Genomic DNA, 17,144 nt, shown 5'->3' with positions numbered 1-17,144 from the left:
ACATGGGGAGGTGGTGAGACAGACATGGGAAAGTGGAGAGACAGACAGGAGGAAGTGGAGAGACAGACAGGAGGAAGTGCAGGAGAGACAGGAGGAAAAAGGTTATTTGTGGGGGTTTTAACAAGATAAATGTTCTGAAACTTAATTTCATTCATGTCCTTTGTCTATTTAATTCACAAAAAAACTGTCAAAACATAATTAATCGGTGGCGTAGGACCTTTTATAGAAAGGCTGATACATTCACCTTCCAATGTTCTCATAAAGGGAGGTGATACAACTACTAACTGAAGTCATCCAGATCTCCTATAGGCTACTGTACTTGGGGCCGATTCATACTCCTATTTTACCGCTGTTTCGGCGCTGTAGTGCCGAAATTATTTTGGCTCGTCAGAAATATTCAGTAGCACCGAAGAGCCGACTTTAGGACGGTACCCGCCCACCCGAACCTCAAATTACGTCAAATTGTAGGCTCTACAGAGCCGAACCGACTTTTATTCGGCTCTAAAATAGGAGTATGAATCGGCCCTTAGTCAGGACTGCCAGATGTGCCGACTCTCCAAACTAGAGAGACAGAGACCATGATGTGTGTAAGCTAAACGTAACTGCATTAACGTCTTTGTTTGCACTGGCAGTCTGAGAAGTCATCCTACACACAGTAGCCCTCATCAAAGACAGCCCTCGCTGCTGCTTCGTGCTTTTTTTTTGCGTGCTCCCACCACCACGCCAGCATCCACATGTGGGCTCCGTTTCTACGATTGTAATAATGGGGCCTAGTTCAATCCATTCCCTGTCAAATCTAGTAGTTGGCAAATACTTTATTGTAATTCATGCTTACAGGGAATTAATTATGTGGGACAGAGCCGTGACGCCAAATATGTTCAATTATTTACGCTCTATAAATGTATGCTTAATATAATTATCCAATCCAAGACAGTCTGACTGAAATGAATTATGCTCATAACCCCAAGTGGTCAGATTTGAGCGCAGGGGGGGGGGGGGGGGCAGTTAGGGGTTACATGTCTTGCTCAAGGACACCTCGACACGTCGCTGGGACTCAAACCTGAGACCTTCCGTTTACAATAGCCAAAATATCCGATCTCCAAATCGACAATTATGTGAGTCGGTGTGTGTGTGTGTGTGTGTGTGTAGTGCAATGGAATACTGACCAGTGAATAGGTGCGCGCAGGTCTTCCTCAGCTTGACGGCCTGGTCGTAGAGTTTGCGCGCGCTGCGGTTGGAGCCGGGGACGACCCTGTGCCGCATGGCCTTGACTCCTTGCTTGCTGTCCGGGTTGAAGAAGATGACGATGGGGTACCACTGAGTGTAGTTGAGCGTGTCCACCGCCTTGGGCGTCACGTCCAGCAGCGCGTGTTTGTCCTACAAGCAAAGCAAGCATGGGGGAACGTCTAAACATTAGACCAGGGCAGTGTTTTCAGAGCAGTGTGGTTTGCACACTCTTAGTTTAAAGCAAGACCCACACAGGTTCCATGCACGGAGCATGCAAACAGATCTGTGAGGCCACAAAGTATACACACCTGCTCAATGATCTGTCGGATGGTGTTGAGGCGAACCACGCCAGAGGACTTCTCGGATCCTGCGTCTTTAGGTTCCGTTTCTGACATAGAGACCGAGATGCAATGCAGCTGTGTGAGCTCAGTGAAGTAACGCATACATGATGTACTGTAATAGGGAGAATGCACATGCATCACTGCCCCCCCCCTAAAGCTAAAGCATAACATAATGCTAACACCAAAAGGGGTTCCCGCCCAAAATGGGCTAGACAAGAGTGGGAAAACATTTAGCAGCATGGAGCGTTGGAGTTTGGAAGCGCTCGTTGGAAATCACTCAACGTCCCGCGTACCACCCGATTCACATAATGCACATACTGTAATGCAGGAGGAATTAGGGACGTTGCGTTATTAAAAACGAGCGCTTCCAAACTCTGACACTTCAGGTGATTTATTGACAGACGGTAGCTCATAACATGTCTATGGTGGATTTTTATGAAACAAAGATTTTTGCAGATAGAAAGAGCATTATTCAAGCTTTTCGTACAGCTTCGATGTTGGTGAGTTTAACGTACAATCAGATGTATGGATGTATGGGCTGTCAAGGCCAGAATGTCTGGTCCTCCCACATAACTTCCGGGTACGATGATGCCACACGCATAGCCTCAATATACATGCAGACAAAGATGCGCGCGCACACACACACACACACACACACACACACACACACACACACACACACACACACACGCACACAGACTCACTGGCGATGACAAACTGGTCAGGCATCTCTGAGGCCAGCTTCTCATTTGCAGCATCAGCGATAGGTCCAAACAGCACCACAGGACGTCTGAAACCAGCTGTACACACACAGACAGACAGACATTGCAATAGCTTTCTTGGCTTAAACAACTACTCTGTAAAATCCTCAGCTTCATTTAAAGGACGACTTCAACACTTTTCAACCTTGGTCTTCACACAGTTACTCGGTCTGTGTCTCATAGGAGGGCTGTGGGCAGTTCAGAAACCCGTACTTCCAGTGACATCATCATTAGACACATATATATATATATTTTTTTAAACAAATTATTTAGATTTTTATGGTGGGTTCCATTATAGCATGGTAACTTCAGGAACAGAAAGCCTGCAGTTTCTATTAGCTTGGATCCCTCTTCGATGATGTCACTGGAAGACATGTTTCTGAACTGCCTACATCCCTCCTATGAGACACAGACCGGATAGAAAAAAATAATATGAAGATGTTGAAAAGTGGTGAAGTCGTCCTTTAACTTAGCTCAGAGTGTACATATTTAACCGACCGAGTTAACCCATTTTGACCTGGAAACGATTCTACAAATATCTCCTAAATCATGACAGTTTTCTGAAAAACCCATGTTTCTATGTCAGTGGTTCTCAAACATTTTCATGTCAAGGACATATGTAATTGGCCGTCGACCTCCATCTGAAAATATGTTGTTCCAGGGACTCCCCCAGAAGCAAAGATCTGAGTTAAAAACTTTGGCTCTGAAAGAATATATATTCAAAGATGTGCGCCACATTTTCACGATCTTTCAAGAATATCAGACCTACAAGCTCGTATAGCTGAAGTATAAACATAATGCTTAAAACACCAAAAGGGGTTCCCACCCAGAATGGGTTACACTGACGCCGACAATATATATATATACACATATATATATATTCTTTTACATTACAGGACCACACACCCTCTCGTAGGACCACCCTCTCGTAGGCGGGGAAGCGCGTGGCCAGGGGGACGCTGCCCATGTCGTCACGGTTCTTCCTGGCGTCTTTCCTCTTGGCGGCGCGTTGGCCCCGCAAGCGCCAGAAGTCCGCGCGGTCGCCCGGGGCCACTTTGTGACAGTTCTGTACACTGGCCAACTGATCAGCCCTGAGAGAGAGAGAGACAGAGAGAGAGAGTGAGAGTGACTGAAAAGGTTTTGTGCCAGGGAACCCGATAATTATTTGTGTTAAAAAACAAAAAGGGAAACATTTTCAATAGTTTTCAAACATTTTCAAAAGTAGCAGATGTACAAGCTTGTGACGTTACTTAAAAAGACAGCTGTCTAAAAGTGCCAGACAGCTTTCTTATAATGTTAATGGGCTCCTCATAACATCATCATCATCATCATACTATAATTCAGTCAATGTCTGTTTGATTGTGTGTCTGTCTGCCTGTGTGTGTGTCAGAAACACCGCCGTAGCTCCTCACTGCCTGTGTGAATGGCTTCACACAGGCATTGACCATAATAATATGGAGGTCTTAACGAAGCCCTTTTTTCTATTTAACAAATTATAAATTAATAATGAATTTATTAGTGAATTCAAAATGCAAAAACGCACCCAAGGGCGCAGTACCCCCCGCGGGGGGGGGCGCAAATATCTCACAACGGGTAAGGGCTAGTGGGTATAATACATCAATTTCATCGCATTGTAGTGACTCGTGACTCGAGTGGACTTGGTGGGGGAGGGGTCCCCGAGTCCCTTGGTCCGAGACTGAGTCAAGACCGAGACAAGACAAAATGTGATTCTCGAGGCTGGACTCGAGTACAGTCTGCAACACTATAGTCGTACCTGCTCTTGTTGGGGATGAGCCCTTTCTCCTGGAGCTGCTTGTTGTTGGCGGTGCGGACGGCCAGCCAGTTGCCCAGCTTGCCGTCGTACAGGGTGTCCACCACCTTGAAGATGTCCCCCCGGCTGAAGCCCAGGCCCTGGGGACCCTCCTTCTCGTACTCAAAGTGGGTCCGGATGAAGAAGGAGTCACCCCGGCCCGACGCCAGGATGTCTTTGTAAACTGTATGTGGAACGGAAAACAAAAGAAAGAAGTCTATTTAAAAAAAAAAAAGCCAAGATATTCAATCTGCAGGCTCACAATGCACACTGAAAATAGCCTAGGGGATCCCAACTCCTAGTACTTAGTGAAACACAGGCTTCATGCTTGAACAAACACCTTGGGGTTTGCTCTGGGCCAGGATGGTGATGTTCTCTCCTTTAGGAATCTCCAGCAGGAAGAGCACAGCCTCCTCTCTCACAATGCCTCTGAAGTCCACGTTGTTCACCTTGATGTACGCACGCCACGCACGCACACGCACACACGTACACACACACACACACACACACACACACGCACACAGACACACACACACACACGTTTGTAAAGCAACTTGGCAAAGGCGATTTGATGGGCTTTACGTAAAACAATAAGCAAGCAAAATACTTTAAATAAAGGGCGTCTGAATCCAGTAAAAAAAAAAAAAAAAAGAGGATAACAATATTGGTTCATGTTATGATGATGACCACATTGGAAATACGTGTTTAAATTATGCAATTAATTAATTATGTGTATATCCCATTTCAAGTTATATTGTGTTTACTTCTTTATTTCTTTTACCAAAATTAAATCAAACTAAATCAAAAACCAAAGCCAACATGTAACATGTAGTGGTTGAAGATTTAGGTTTTAATAAGACCAGCGGGCCGGGGCTCACTAGTGGGCTCAATGCAAGCGGGGACCCCAAAATAATTGGCAAAACACTAAGATGTTATTGATAATAATTATAACATTAACATAATTTCTTTTTATGAAAAAATAAATATATTTATTTTTTCTTTAAAAATAAAGCCAGCCAGCCAGCCAGCCAGCCGGCCAGCCAGCCGGTCAGTCAACCGGTATACCTTCATGATCTGGTCTCCGGTGCGAAGGCCCTCCTCCTCGGCGGGACTGCCGTCCTGCACGCCGGCGATGAAGATTCCCACGTCGTTCCCTCCCGCCAGCCTCAGACCCACGCTGTCGCCCTTCTCGAAGCTCACCATGGAGGTGTTGGCTCTGCAGGGAGGAGGAGGAGGAGGAGGCAGGGGTCAGTGCCATGCTGGCTTGTGGTGGACAATTTTCTTGCAGTCAAATTTTTCTTTTTTGCCACGGGCATACAAAATTAGTGGACAATATCATTACCAGAAAGACATAAAGAGCTAGCCCTGAATGAACATAATAGGTCTGTAACTCTGAGAATAGTGTTCATTTGTATACGATGGGTATTGTATGCCCATAGAAGAGTGGAAGAGAGAATGGAAGAGTGTGGAACAGGTGCGGGAGAGTAGGAAGCGTGAGGGAGGGAAGAAAGGGAGAGGGGGAGAAGTGGAGAGACAGAGCAGAAAGAGATGGGTATTGTATAGAGCGTCGCAGTCCCGCCCCCTCGAGAGACCGGGAAAAGAAATCCCCGTTCATTTTCCTCATAGACTTTTCAGAAAGCGGACGCCGCGGACAAAGCCAACTCTTGCTGTGACCAATCATGACAACAAACACAATTTTTCGGGCCAAACAAAGAATTAGAAAGTAGAAAAAAACGGCAGGTTACAACACTTTTTTTGTTGTTTTTCTTCTTTGTAATTATTTGTTTGGTCCAAAATATTGTGTGTGTTGTCATGATTTGTCACGACAAGAGTTGGCTTCGTACGACGCTTAAAAGGTCTTTAAATAAATATGTTTTGAAATGTCTATGGGGAAAATGCATTGGGATTCATTTCCTGGGCCTGGCGTCGTCATGAAAGGGGGCGGGACTGAGACGCTCTATACCCATCGTAGAGTTAAGGGAGTCCTTGAAAATAGGACACACACACGCGCGTGCGCGTGCGCGTGTACGTAAAGCTGCACTGTCAGCAACTTGAAGCCACGGAGAGAATGCAAAACTAAACCTTCCCAGAGGCGAAGGAGAAATGGAGAGACAGATACGATGATGAATGGAGACATTACCCATACAGCTCCTCGTCTTCTGGACTGGGCCTTAGCAGGATCTTGGGTGTGGTTCTGACACCTGCTGTGAATACAAAAATCAACACTTAACCACAGACACTAATGTCCCCTAATGTCTCTGGCTAATAAGCCCTATATGCCTCAATACATTATAATACAATAACATTTATAACTAAAACTAACACTTACATTTTGTATTTATCTTAGAAACAGTTCATCTTTAACAACACCCGCCACAAGTTGATGTAATTTGTCCATGTGTGGTCCAGCCCTATGGAATTGTGTGGAAAGCATATGCTAACAAAAAAACAACAACAATACTTCCTACGGTTAATACGTCAAAACAAGATTTTAAATATGTTTTTATTAGTACATCCAATACATTCCATAGGGCTGAACCACACATGGACAAATTACATCATCAACTTGTGGGTGTTACTCTTGAGTAAAAGATTAACCGTTTCCAAAATAAATTTAATATTTAGGGGGTATTTAGAGGGTAAGGCACATACGATTATTAGCCAGGGATAATTTTAAGCAGTCCTGTAATAAGTGGGATAATGAACAGTAAGCCTGTCATTGTTGGGAAATAAACCCCTTCATAAAAACTCATCCACTTTCCGCCTGTCAGTCAGGTTTAGTTCTCAACAATGACCAGAGAGACACACCGGCCCCTTTTCCACCTCGTGGAATTATGAAGGACTCAAAGCCATCCCAACCGCAGACTGTGTGATATGCTGCCATGTGGAAAACGTTTTCGCAGTCTCAAAGCCACTGGAAACAAGACGGCAAAAAAAAGCCTCTTTCCCCGAACAATCAGATACATGAACAAACTGATAAGAACCAGAGCGAAACAGGGCAAAGGAAAACGCTGCTGCATTGTCAAGAGGGAGCCAAACAAAAATACGTTTCGCTGTATCTGTACACAAGATGTAACACTAAAGTATACAACCTTGAACCTGGAAGCAGGGTTGAACCAGCGTCTTTGTCCATGAGCCAGAGCCCCAAAATTGGAACGTTAATTACAAATTGAGTGGGCTCAACCCTACCTATATTAAATTGTGTATAGGATCAATATAAGTACCGGTAAATTAATATATGATAACCCTTCCACAGGAGTAGCTTTTTCATATTTATCAGATTGTTATTTTCACCTATACAGCGTATGATAGGTGAATAGGTAAAAAAAAAGTAATGATATAACATGAAACTTCCCCAGTTGATTACTTACACGAAGACAATGATTTATTGTATTACAAGTTTTCTGACTAATTGTACATTTAAATATGCAAATTATGCATTATATAGGAAAATATGAAAAAAAATAGAAAATGCTACTACGGTGGAAGGGTTATCATATATGTATTTACTTATATACCCTATGAACAATTTAATATAGGTATTATGGTTTTGCCTACTTAATTCATAATTAACGTTCCAATTTTGGAGCTCTGCATGGCTCATGGAGTAAGAACAGGGGCGTTTCAACCCTGGTGGAAAAGGGGCCAGAGAGAGAGAGAGAGACAGATGGAGGGGTACAGTACCCGGGTTCTCCTCTGAGTGTGTGTGGCCTCCAGGCTCCAGCGAGGCCCCGGGGCCCTGGGGGTCCTCTGGTACCCTGAACGGTGAAGCCATGGCAGACATCTTGGTTGCTCTGGAGTGGTCTTCCCTGGTACAAGAACACACAGCAGTACGTTCACACACACTCACACAAGGACCTTGACTTGAACGGTCGACTGGTTGATGTTAAATCGGTGTTTTAAACCTTGTTATGTTCCTTTGTGGATTGTTGTCTGTGAAGTGTTTGCCTTATGTGCTGGCTTCTAATTCTTATGTGGATCCTCCTTATGTTGCTGCTGCTACCTTTTGCACTGTAGGCCTATGTCTAACCCCATGTATGTACATACCTGGCTGATGCTATGTGGAACTACCACGTAATTAACCCATTTTGACCTGAGATCAGATTCTAAAAATGTCTTCTACATCCTGACAGTTTTCTGAAAAAGCTATGTTTCTGTCTGTCGTTCTTCGATAATAAAAAATAAATAGCAGACGTACCAGCTCGTGTAGATCTGCTATTTTTCAATAGCTAAAGCATAACATAATGCAAACACCAAAAGGGGTTCCCGCCCCAAAATGTGTTAACTTGGTTCCTTCATTTCTTCATGTACAGTAAAGCGACATTGGGTACTTACAAAAGCGCTATAGGCCTATACATCTGAGCTATTATTAGTATTATATGACCAATGCAGTGCCACTCTTTTGCACCTTATGATGCACCTCATGTACTATACATGGCTGTTGCTTATTTAGGCTATATATATGTATATTTATTTTTTCTTCCTTGCCCTGCACAAATGTCAACCACCTGCTGTAAAGCTGTGATGTGACTAAATAAAACGGATTCATTCAAGAAACCCCACATTTATTTCTATATCAGTGTTTGTGTAACAATTTATAATCTGTTCTCAATAAAAACCTATTTGACAAAAAATAAATAAATGATGCATAATTGATTAAATCAAAAAGTTTGATAAGATGTTGCCCTCCCTGCGTGTCTCCGTCGGTCCTACCTGTGCCCGTCATGTTCGTTGGACGAATGAGAGGAGAGGTCGGACTGGCGCGACCTCCGGCCCTCCGCTGGCGAGTAGGAATGGAAGGACTCCATCTCCGACATGTCTGACAGACGGACGGACGGACACAGAAAGACAAACAGAGACCACCGTGAAAGACCGCCACCACTAGTAGATGTATATACACACACTGTATACACGCAGATACCTCATTGGCCGATGCATGCTTTACATTGGGGGTCGTGAACCCTAATGCATTGCAGTTTCAAATAAATGCAGTTATGATAGAAGATGCTTTGTTAAATAAAAAATGTGGGTTTTCATATAATATTTAAAAAAAAAAAACATTATCTTACATAGATGATTATATAAATCAGAAAGCATTGCAGCCTCAGCGCACAGATACTTTTATACAACTCAGCTTGCCATAACTCCAATGCAAGATAATTATGCCTGGCTCAGCTAAATTGGCGACGACCGATGTTGAGGTACAAAATCCCAACGGCCAATGAGGAGTCTACTGATTGATGTTGTGACAACCACTCCCAACACTAACAGATGGCCCCTCTCCAGATGTTGTGCCACCATTAGAAACCCCTTTGGATGAGGAAGCCATCCCCAGACAGACATTGCACCCTTTTCCACAGGGATACGCAAGACATTGAAGCACTGACCAGTCAGACACCAGACATTGAAGCCCCCAGGACAGACACCAGACATAAAAAGCCCCTGCCTCAGACATACCCCAGACATTAAAAGCCACTGCCCCAGACATACACCAGACATTGAGTGGCAACAAGGTAGAAGCAGTTATTGAAGGAGGAAGCTGGCTGAAGGTTTAGGATCTGGTGCCACCTAGTGGAAATGTGGAGTCTACACAGACACTCATTGTACAAACAAGTTGTTAATGTTAATGCATTAATAATGATTGCCCAAAAGCTTAAAGAAATACATGACCCACAACATGACTTTACTTATATACCTGTTGTGTTTATATACTCACGCTGAAAGTTTGTCTTTGACGTGTTATTTTCAATCTTAAAAAAAACAAACATTTAAAGGGATATTTCTCTTTCAAATAAAACAATATATAATATACAAAAACAAATGAAAAAGTTATGGAAAAATCACACATTAGGAATGATATTCTACTGCGATGTCGATTTCATTTGAAAGTTAAATATCCCTTTAATAACAGACTAATAATAATGAGGCTTAGTGCACATCAACCAAAAACTATAACGATTTCAAGAATACAGTGATACATGCCATTATAAGGAATAATGATATAAATAAGGATATTGCACAAAATACAAACACAATTGAAAACACATCTATGATTTAAATAGACCAGTTCTAATAAAATAAAATAAAAAGTGGTGGGGTCCGCAGACCACAGGTGGTCTTTTAAGGTCTTTCATGTGGTCCCTGGCCATGCAATGAGTAATGTAGGAAAGCAGGGATTAAAAATAATAATCAAAATAATAATAAATCGCTGAAAATGATTTAGGCCATCCCAATCTGGGATTCGTAACACAATGTGAAAGGAGTCCTCGACACCAGTGCCGTTTCCTAAACAATGATTTTTTTTTTTTTTAACTTCTGGATAGTGGATATATAATACAATTTGTATTGCTAGTTTGACTTTAATCCATGAGGATTTTTATTTTGTTTTATTTTGGAGACATTCAGACTACAACTGTTGGCATGTGTGTGATACTACTGCAGAATAGGTTCAGTTCAACACAAGTATGAAACACAGATCCACGTGCAGTTCTGGATGAGTTGCATTCTCAGATCTTATACAGCAAAAGCTTATTATTATTATTTATTTATTTTTACCTTTTGCAACTATTTATCTCTAGGATGTTTTTGTCCATACTGGCAAGGATGGAGCCAGGAAATTATATGATACCGTTCACCACTGTTATAGCCTCTCTCACCACTCTTATAACCTATATCACCACCACCAAGGTAGGGTGGTGGTCCCTCCCTGCTTCACCGTCTGTTGAAACGCCTCTGCACCTAAACATACAATATGAAGGAATTTGCATTGGGCTTCATCTAAGTACCGATAAGGCGTTTTATTTCATGCAAAGAGAAGTCCAGCACGCTTCAGCCAGTTGATGGTATAGAAGGGCTCGTCATAACACCTGGGCACTTCAGCAGAGACTATAGAGCGTCGCAGGCCCGCCCCCTTTCAGAACGACGAGTGGCCCAGGAAATGATTCTCCATTAATTTTCTCCATAGGCTTTTCAAAAAGTATTTATTTAAAGACAGTTACGCCGCGGACAAAGCCAACTCGGATCGTGACAAATCATGACAATAATTACAATGTTTTGGGCCGATCAAATAATTAGTAAGAAAAACAAAACAAATAGTGTTGTATCCTGCCTTTATTTTCTTCTTTCAAATTATTTGATCTGCACAAAATATTGTGTTTGTTGTCATGATTTGTCACGATCCGAGTTGACTTTGTCCGCGGCGTAACAGTCTTTATATAAATACTTTTTGAAAAGCCTATGGAGAAAATGAATGGAGAATCATTTCCTGGGCCACTCGTCGTTCTGAAAGGGGGCGGGACTGCGACGCTCTATACCCAAATGAAACACTGGAGCACTGGACGGGTCGGCGAGTAGTTATTATTTTGCAGGGGGTGACTGACGTTTCCAGTTCCACTTGCGTCTTCCACAAAGAGTCAAAACAGATGTTTGTGTGCAGTATTTTATGTGGGTAGTCTACTGCTGAAGTACCAGCTCAGTGGCCTTGTGGTTAGAGTGTCCGCCCTGAGACTGGGAGGTTGGGGTTCAATCCCTGGCCGGGTCACACCAAAGACTCTAACAATGGGACCCAGTGCCTCCCTGCTTGACACTCAGCATCAAGGGTTGGATTGGGGGTAAGTCCCTGCGACATACTAGCGTCATGTCCAGGGGGTGTACTTGTACATCAAGCTGCCTCACGCTACAGAAACAGGAGATAGGCTCCTGCCCTATGGGCCTCATGGCTCGGCAAGGCTACTTACTGCTGAAGTGCCCAGGTGTTATATTCTCAATCAGATGAATCTCCTGTCACAGAAGGGGGGATGTAGATAGATGAGGGACGGTAGCTGTGTATGCCACACAAAGGCTGAGGTTAGGTGAGGTGGCCAAGTCTGTACGACTATCACAAGTGGTCCTCAGCTCCCATCAGGGCCCACAGACAGACATACACACACACACGCAAGCATGCACACACGCAAGCATGTGATTTAATGATTTAAAAATGTGTGTAATCAAACTGAATGGATGGACTCTACACCAAAGTCTTGCACGTCCAGCGCTCACATGCCCTTCCAAGACCCATCCTGCCTCCAGCGCACTGCCGTGACTGAATGTGAATTGTGACACTATTATGATCTCCTTACATGAGAATAAAGGGATTCAGCAGGGCTGTATGCATTGTTGCATATGAGAGAGAGAGAGAGAGAGAGAGAGAGAGAGAGAGAGAGAGAGAGAGAGAGAGAATTTGGCACGGTGGTGTGAAGTGACAATATTACATGGAATAAATGTAAATGTTTCAATGATAAACTTCAGTGAGGCACTTCATACACTGTTAGGACAAAACATTAATATGTTACCATGCTGATAATTCCATAAGCATCCTTACCCACTTTATGACTAAGGCTTGTCATGCAACTTTCTGCATTCAGAATAAAAAAAGGTTGTTACCTTTCACCTGCAATATCATCATATAATGGTAAAAGCAATAAGACACACTCTAGTCTAGACCAGTGGTTCTCAAACTTGTCTGGATTCAGTGCCACCTTTACCCCCGATTTCTGAATCCAAGCACCCTCTTTATACCAGACTAAAGCATTTTGCTTAGAAAACTGCAAGAGGACACCATATGAATGAATGATAACCCACCTTATGAATAGAGGGTACACACATGGACGTTATGCGGGAATGCCTACTGAGTGGCAAAAAACTACTCTCTGGCCTTGACAGCCAATGCATCCAAACAGAAATGTCCTATCTGATAGCATTAAATGACTTTAAACTCACTTTGCCACTCACTTTATGCATGCGCAATTGCGCATACCCTCAATAACGTCACAAATAAGAAATTGAGTGAAAGAGCTGTAATTATAGTGCCTTCTTTTCTTTTTCCTATTTTGCTATGGCTGCAAGCCCTGTTTTCATGGCAATGGGGTTTAAAAATAAAACAGCATAATGTATTGCTGTATACGGTTGTGCAAGTCATGCTTTTGATTTAGTTTTTCCACTTTCTCTCATGTACTCCCTGCAGCACCTCCACGGACCCCTAGGGGTAGACATATCCCCATTTGAGAAACACTGCTCTAGAATTACAGAATATAACGGTTAACATAACATCAAGCAAACGACACAAACGAGTGTTACTTGTTCCATTGGCATTATTCAACTTAAAAATACACACAATACACAAAGTACATAGTGATTAAAATATCTTTTATTGAATTTAGGAAAATAGATTAAAAAGTTTTAGAAGCTTAGAGCAGTGAAAAGAGAAGTGCAAAGTATGGAAGAAACAAAAAAATATATGCTTTTACAACTTTTTGCTCTGGTTGTAACAGCTTTATATTAAGGCAACACACTCAGTCTCTCTGGGCTGGTTCTTCCCTCTAAAAGTATGACATATTATCTGGAAGAGAGAACAAACAGAAATTGCCCTTTTGAGCAATCGGGAGGAAATTGCTTCTCTGTCGTCAATATTGAGTTAAATTTTCATTTCAATTCAATTCAATTCGTTTTCCGAAACAGAAACGGGGCCTCAAAACAACAATTCACATTATCACAGCCAATGCTCAGCAAGATCTTATTATAAACCACTTAAGCCCTGTTTGTTTTTTTTTGTCGTAGGATTTTGGCGCACCTTGGAAATTAGACGATTATAAGCTCACAACGTTCCGGGATTAGGGTGGTTGGGAACTGGATCCAACACTGAGGAAGCTGAACGGGTACCATCATATTTGGAACCGTTTTCCAGAACCAGGTTTAATCACAATGCCATGGCTCATATGTGGACTTCACGTCTGCTGTATACAATTGAAATTCATTCTCAAACCTTTTTTTCACCCATTTAGGCAGGACGTAAAAAAAAAAAAAGTCTTCAGAAAGAATATAATATATTCAAAGATTTGTGCCTCATTTTCACGATATTTCAAAAATAGCAGACCTACAAGCTCGTAGCGTGCCACTCGGTGGCGCGCTATGAGCTTGTACATCTGCTATTTTTCACTAGCTAAAGTATAACATAATGCTTAGTTAAAACACCAAAAGGGGTTCCCGTCCAGAATGGGTTTTAAGAGGGAACCGAGGGAAATAATTGGAAGCGGAATCTATATAAAATCCTAAAGGATCTCCAACCCTAGTTATGCTGAGAGCCCTGTAGATTGATTATTTGCGGGATTTTATTTTTTATTGTATTGCTTTTTTTCCAATGTGGGACGCCAGGTTGAAAAATGGTTCATAATGGCTACGCACTGTACGCAGCAGAGGGTCGACATGTGACACTGCATTTTATTTTTAAACCCCTTAAATGCCTTTATTTTAACCTCATTCGGATGTGGCGTCTAAATAAGATTCATGGCTGTTGGCGGTCTTGGAATGTTGAAATAATGCCACTGGATACATCACGTAACGTACACGTTACCCACTTTGAAGATCAAAACTCAAAAACAAAATGTTAAATCATACCGTGTACACCTTTTTAAAGTTATTTTTGATACTTTCACTGGTATGTTTTTCACAATAACCATTCCGTTTATTGACAACTTATCCAAACACATTTTTTTGTTGCGAGTGTCTACCTCCGACACTGTATTTATTACATTTTTAATATACATAAATAAATAAATAACGTATAAATAATGTGCCTAAGACCTGACACAAAAAACAAGTGTAATAGTAGTTTAGAGAAGTTGTCAAAAAGTAAATGTAGGTGCAACGTTTATTGTGTAATTCCACCAGTGAAATCAACAACAACTTTAGTTCAATTGTAAAAAAAAAAAAAAGTGACACAGTATGACTTTAAGTGCCCGTGCACGTACAGTAACGTGTGACGTGAGCTGGCGGTGTGGTGCGTTGGCGTTGCGACTCACCTTCGGGCTCAGAGTCGGAGTCGGCGAGGGGCGGAATGCGGACCAGGATCTGCCGGCGGTCCCTCTGGACCACCAGCTGTAGCTTGCCCCTGGACCGCTCGATCAGCTTGCCGGCGTCGCTCAGGGACAGGTTCTCTGTCACCGTCCCGTTGATCTGACACACGCCCCCCCCCCCACACACACACACACACACACATGCATGGATTAATAACCCATTTAGGCCCGACCTCAAAATGTAAAAAAAAAAAAGAATCGTCAAAATCCTGCAGTTTTCTGAAATAAATATTTTCACGACTTTTAAAAAATAGCAGACCTACAAGCTCGTAAAAAAGAAAGAAAAACAAACGTGTATATATATATATATATTTATATATATATATATATATATATATTATCAGTCGTTCTCAAAGGAATCCCACAATCTTATGTATATTAGCCACTGACCGCCATCTCAAAATAAATTGTTCCAGGAACGACATAGAAACATAGGGTTTTTCAGAAAACTGTCCGAAGGAATTTGTAGAATCGTCCTCAGGTCGAAATGGGTTAAACCCCAAGAATCCCTGTTCTGGTGTGAGTGGACGTTTGTTTTGGCACACACCTTCAGAATGATGTCTCCCTCCTGCAGGTTGCCGTCCTTGGAGGCCAGGCCGGTGCTGGTCATCTCCTTGATGAAGATCTGGCTGCCCAGGCGGAGACCGTACTCTACCAGGAGGACAACACAGTGGTGCAAGAAGTACCGACATACGTTACTTCAAGGCAAAGAAGTATTGTCGCAATACATGTAGAAATAACTCTTGTTACAATGACAGTGTCAGTGAATTGGCCATTTTCAGGACTTTTAAGACCTTTTTTAATACCTACAAAGAAAAAAGAAACAAAGAATCAAACAAAAACTAGTCAAACGTTGGCCAAATTGTCAAATAATATAAGAAAGAGGCAAAAAAAAAAAATAGCTGATCTACAAGCTCCTTGTTGCTCCTCTGTGGAACCGACTCAACCGAGTCAAACAAAATGTAATGCCTCAACGCAGTTCAGAACCACTGCTTTACCGTGCCAAGAGTAAAAATACTCATTATGAATGACCTTATTATTATTTTTTATTCAAGTATTATATTCCCAAAATACAAGATCTAAAGGATTATCATTATGTGTTTAAATGAATGAAAATGAGTATAAATGAGACTCGACGTGTACCTTCGTTGGGTCTGTTCTTGACCAGCAGGATGTTGACGGGTTTGTCCAGAGGCTCCAGCCTGGAAGGGTCTGGAGACGGGGGCGTGGTCCCCTGCAGGTGCTCCCTGCTCTTGGCTCTGGAAATATACCTCCCCCCTCCTCCTCCTGCGTGGAAACATAATAGCACACAAAGACACACACATTGTGAGTTTCTAGAGTGGGAAAGTATAAAATGGCATTGTCAGTCACGTCTTTGTACGTTTTAAGTATCTGTCAAATCTATGCCGTGTGCAGTTAATTTTGTTCACAATGCTCAAAAATCATTAATCGGCAAAAACTCGTACGACAATTAATCGTCAACTAAAATGTCATGGCGGGGGAACGACGGCACCCACCTCCTCCTCCTCCTCCACGTTCGTACTCCACCCTGTCTTTGCTGCGGCCCCGGCTGTGGTAGCGCGGCGCGCGGTCAGGGCTGGGGTCCTCCTCCCGAGGCCCCCGGCCCCGGCTCCCCCCCTGGCTCCTGGGGGTGTGTCTCTCCGGGCTGGGGGAGGCTCTGCCGCCGCCTCCTCCTCCTCTCTCCTGGCTCCTCCCACCACCTCCTCCTCTGTACTCGGGTTTCAGGTAGACCTTGTCGTCGGGGGTGGCGTTTCGGCCGATGGTGTCGTGGTGCCAGCCGTTGTCGCGGTCGGTGTCGTAGCACTGGGTGGTGGAGGGGGGGTAGTCGAGGCTCTGGCCCCCCGGAGACGGCGGCTGTTTCTGGGTCACCCTGCACGGACGCTTCACCGTCTAAGATGAGACGGCGGAGGAGGAGAGCGGGAATAGCGACGTTACAGACCAATTCGTACACATTCTCACCAGGGCATTTTCCCACAATACATTTACCCAATTTCTATGGGGTAGCAAAAATGCTCTTGCTTCATTGTGCTACTATGACTGAAAGGTTAGGGTTAGTGTAGGGTTAAAGCCAATACATAATCCTTCCAACGTCTGT

At 43.1% G+C, this 17,144-nt stretch overlaps 1 protein-coding gene across 1 annotated transcript in view; it reads right to left on the bottom strand.

Annotated features, from left to right (window-relative positions):
- LOC310871780 (tight junction protein 2-like) overlaps window positions 1–17,144 on the bottom strand; it is a 69,592-nt gene that overhangs the window by 11,502 nt on the left and 40,946 nt on the right. The window contains exons 5-18 of the mRNA XM_083783416.1: window positions 16,546–16,939; window positions 16,172–16,315; window positions 15,576–15,679; window positions 14,975–15,128; window positions 8,853–8,958; window positions 7,824–7,948; window positions 6,280–6,343; window positions 5,205–5,355; window positions 4,480–4,588; window positions 4,104–4,323; window positions 3,236–3,420; window positions 2,273–2,368; window positions 1,536–1,615; window positions 1,167–1,377 (exon numbers count right to left, since the gene is read on the bottom strand). Of these exons, the coding sequence (XP_083639542.1) occupies window positions 1,167–1,377; window positions 1,536–1,615; window positions 2,273–2,368; window positions 3,236–3,420; window positions 4,104–4,323; window positions 4,480–4,588; window positions 5,205–5,355; window positions 6,280–6,343; window positions 7,824–7,948; window positions 8,853–8,958; window positions 14,975–15,128; window positions 15,576–15,679; window positions 16,172–16,315; window positions 16,546–16,939 (2,143 nt within the window). The remainder of the gene's footprint in view (window positions 1–1,166; window positions 1,378–1,535; window positions 1,616–2,272; window positions 2,369–3,235; window positions 3,421–4,103; window positions 4,324–4,479; window positions 4,589–5,204; window positions 5,356–6,279; window positions 6,344–7,823; window positions 7,949–8,852; window positions 8,959–14,974; window positions 15,129–15,575; window positions 15,680–16,171; window positions 16,316–16,545; window positions 16,940–17,144) is intronic.

The sequence above is a fragment of the Protomyctophum parallelum genome, assembly GCF_964188405.1.
Source record: "Protomyctophum parallelum genome assembly, chromosome: 15".
Lineage (NCBI taxonomy): Eukaryota > Metazoa > Chordata > Actinopteri > Myctophiformes > Myctophidae > Protomyctophum > Protomyctophum parallelum.
The sequence above is the reverse complement of the archived record's forward strand: the minus strand, read 5'-3'. Positions and strand labels throughout refer to the sequence as shown.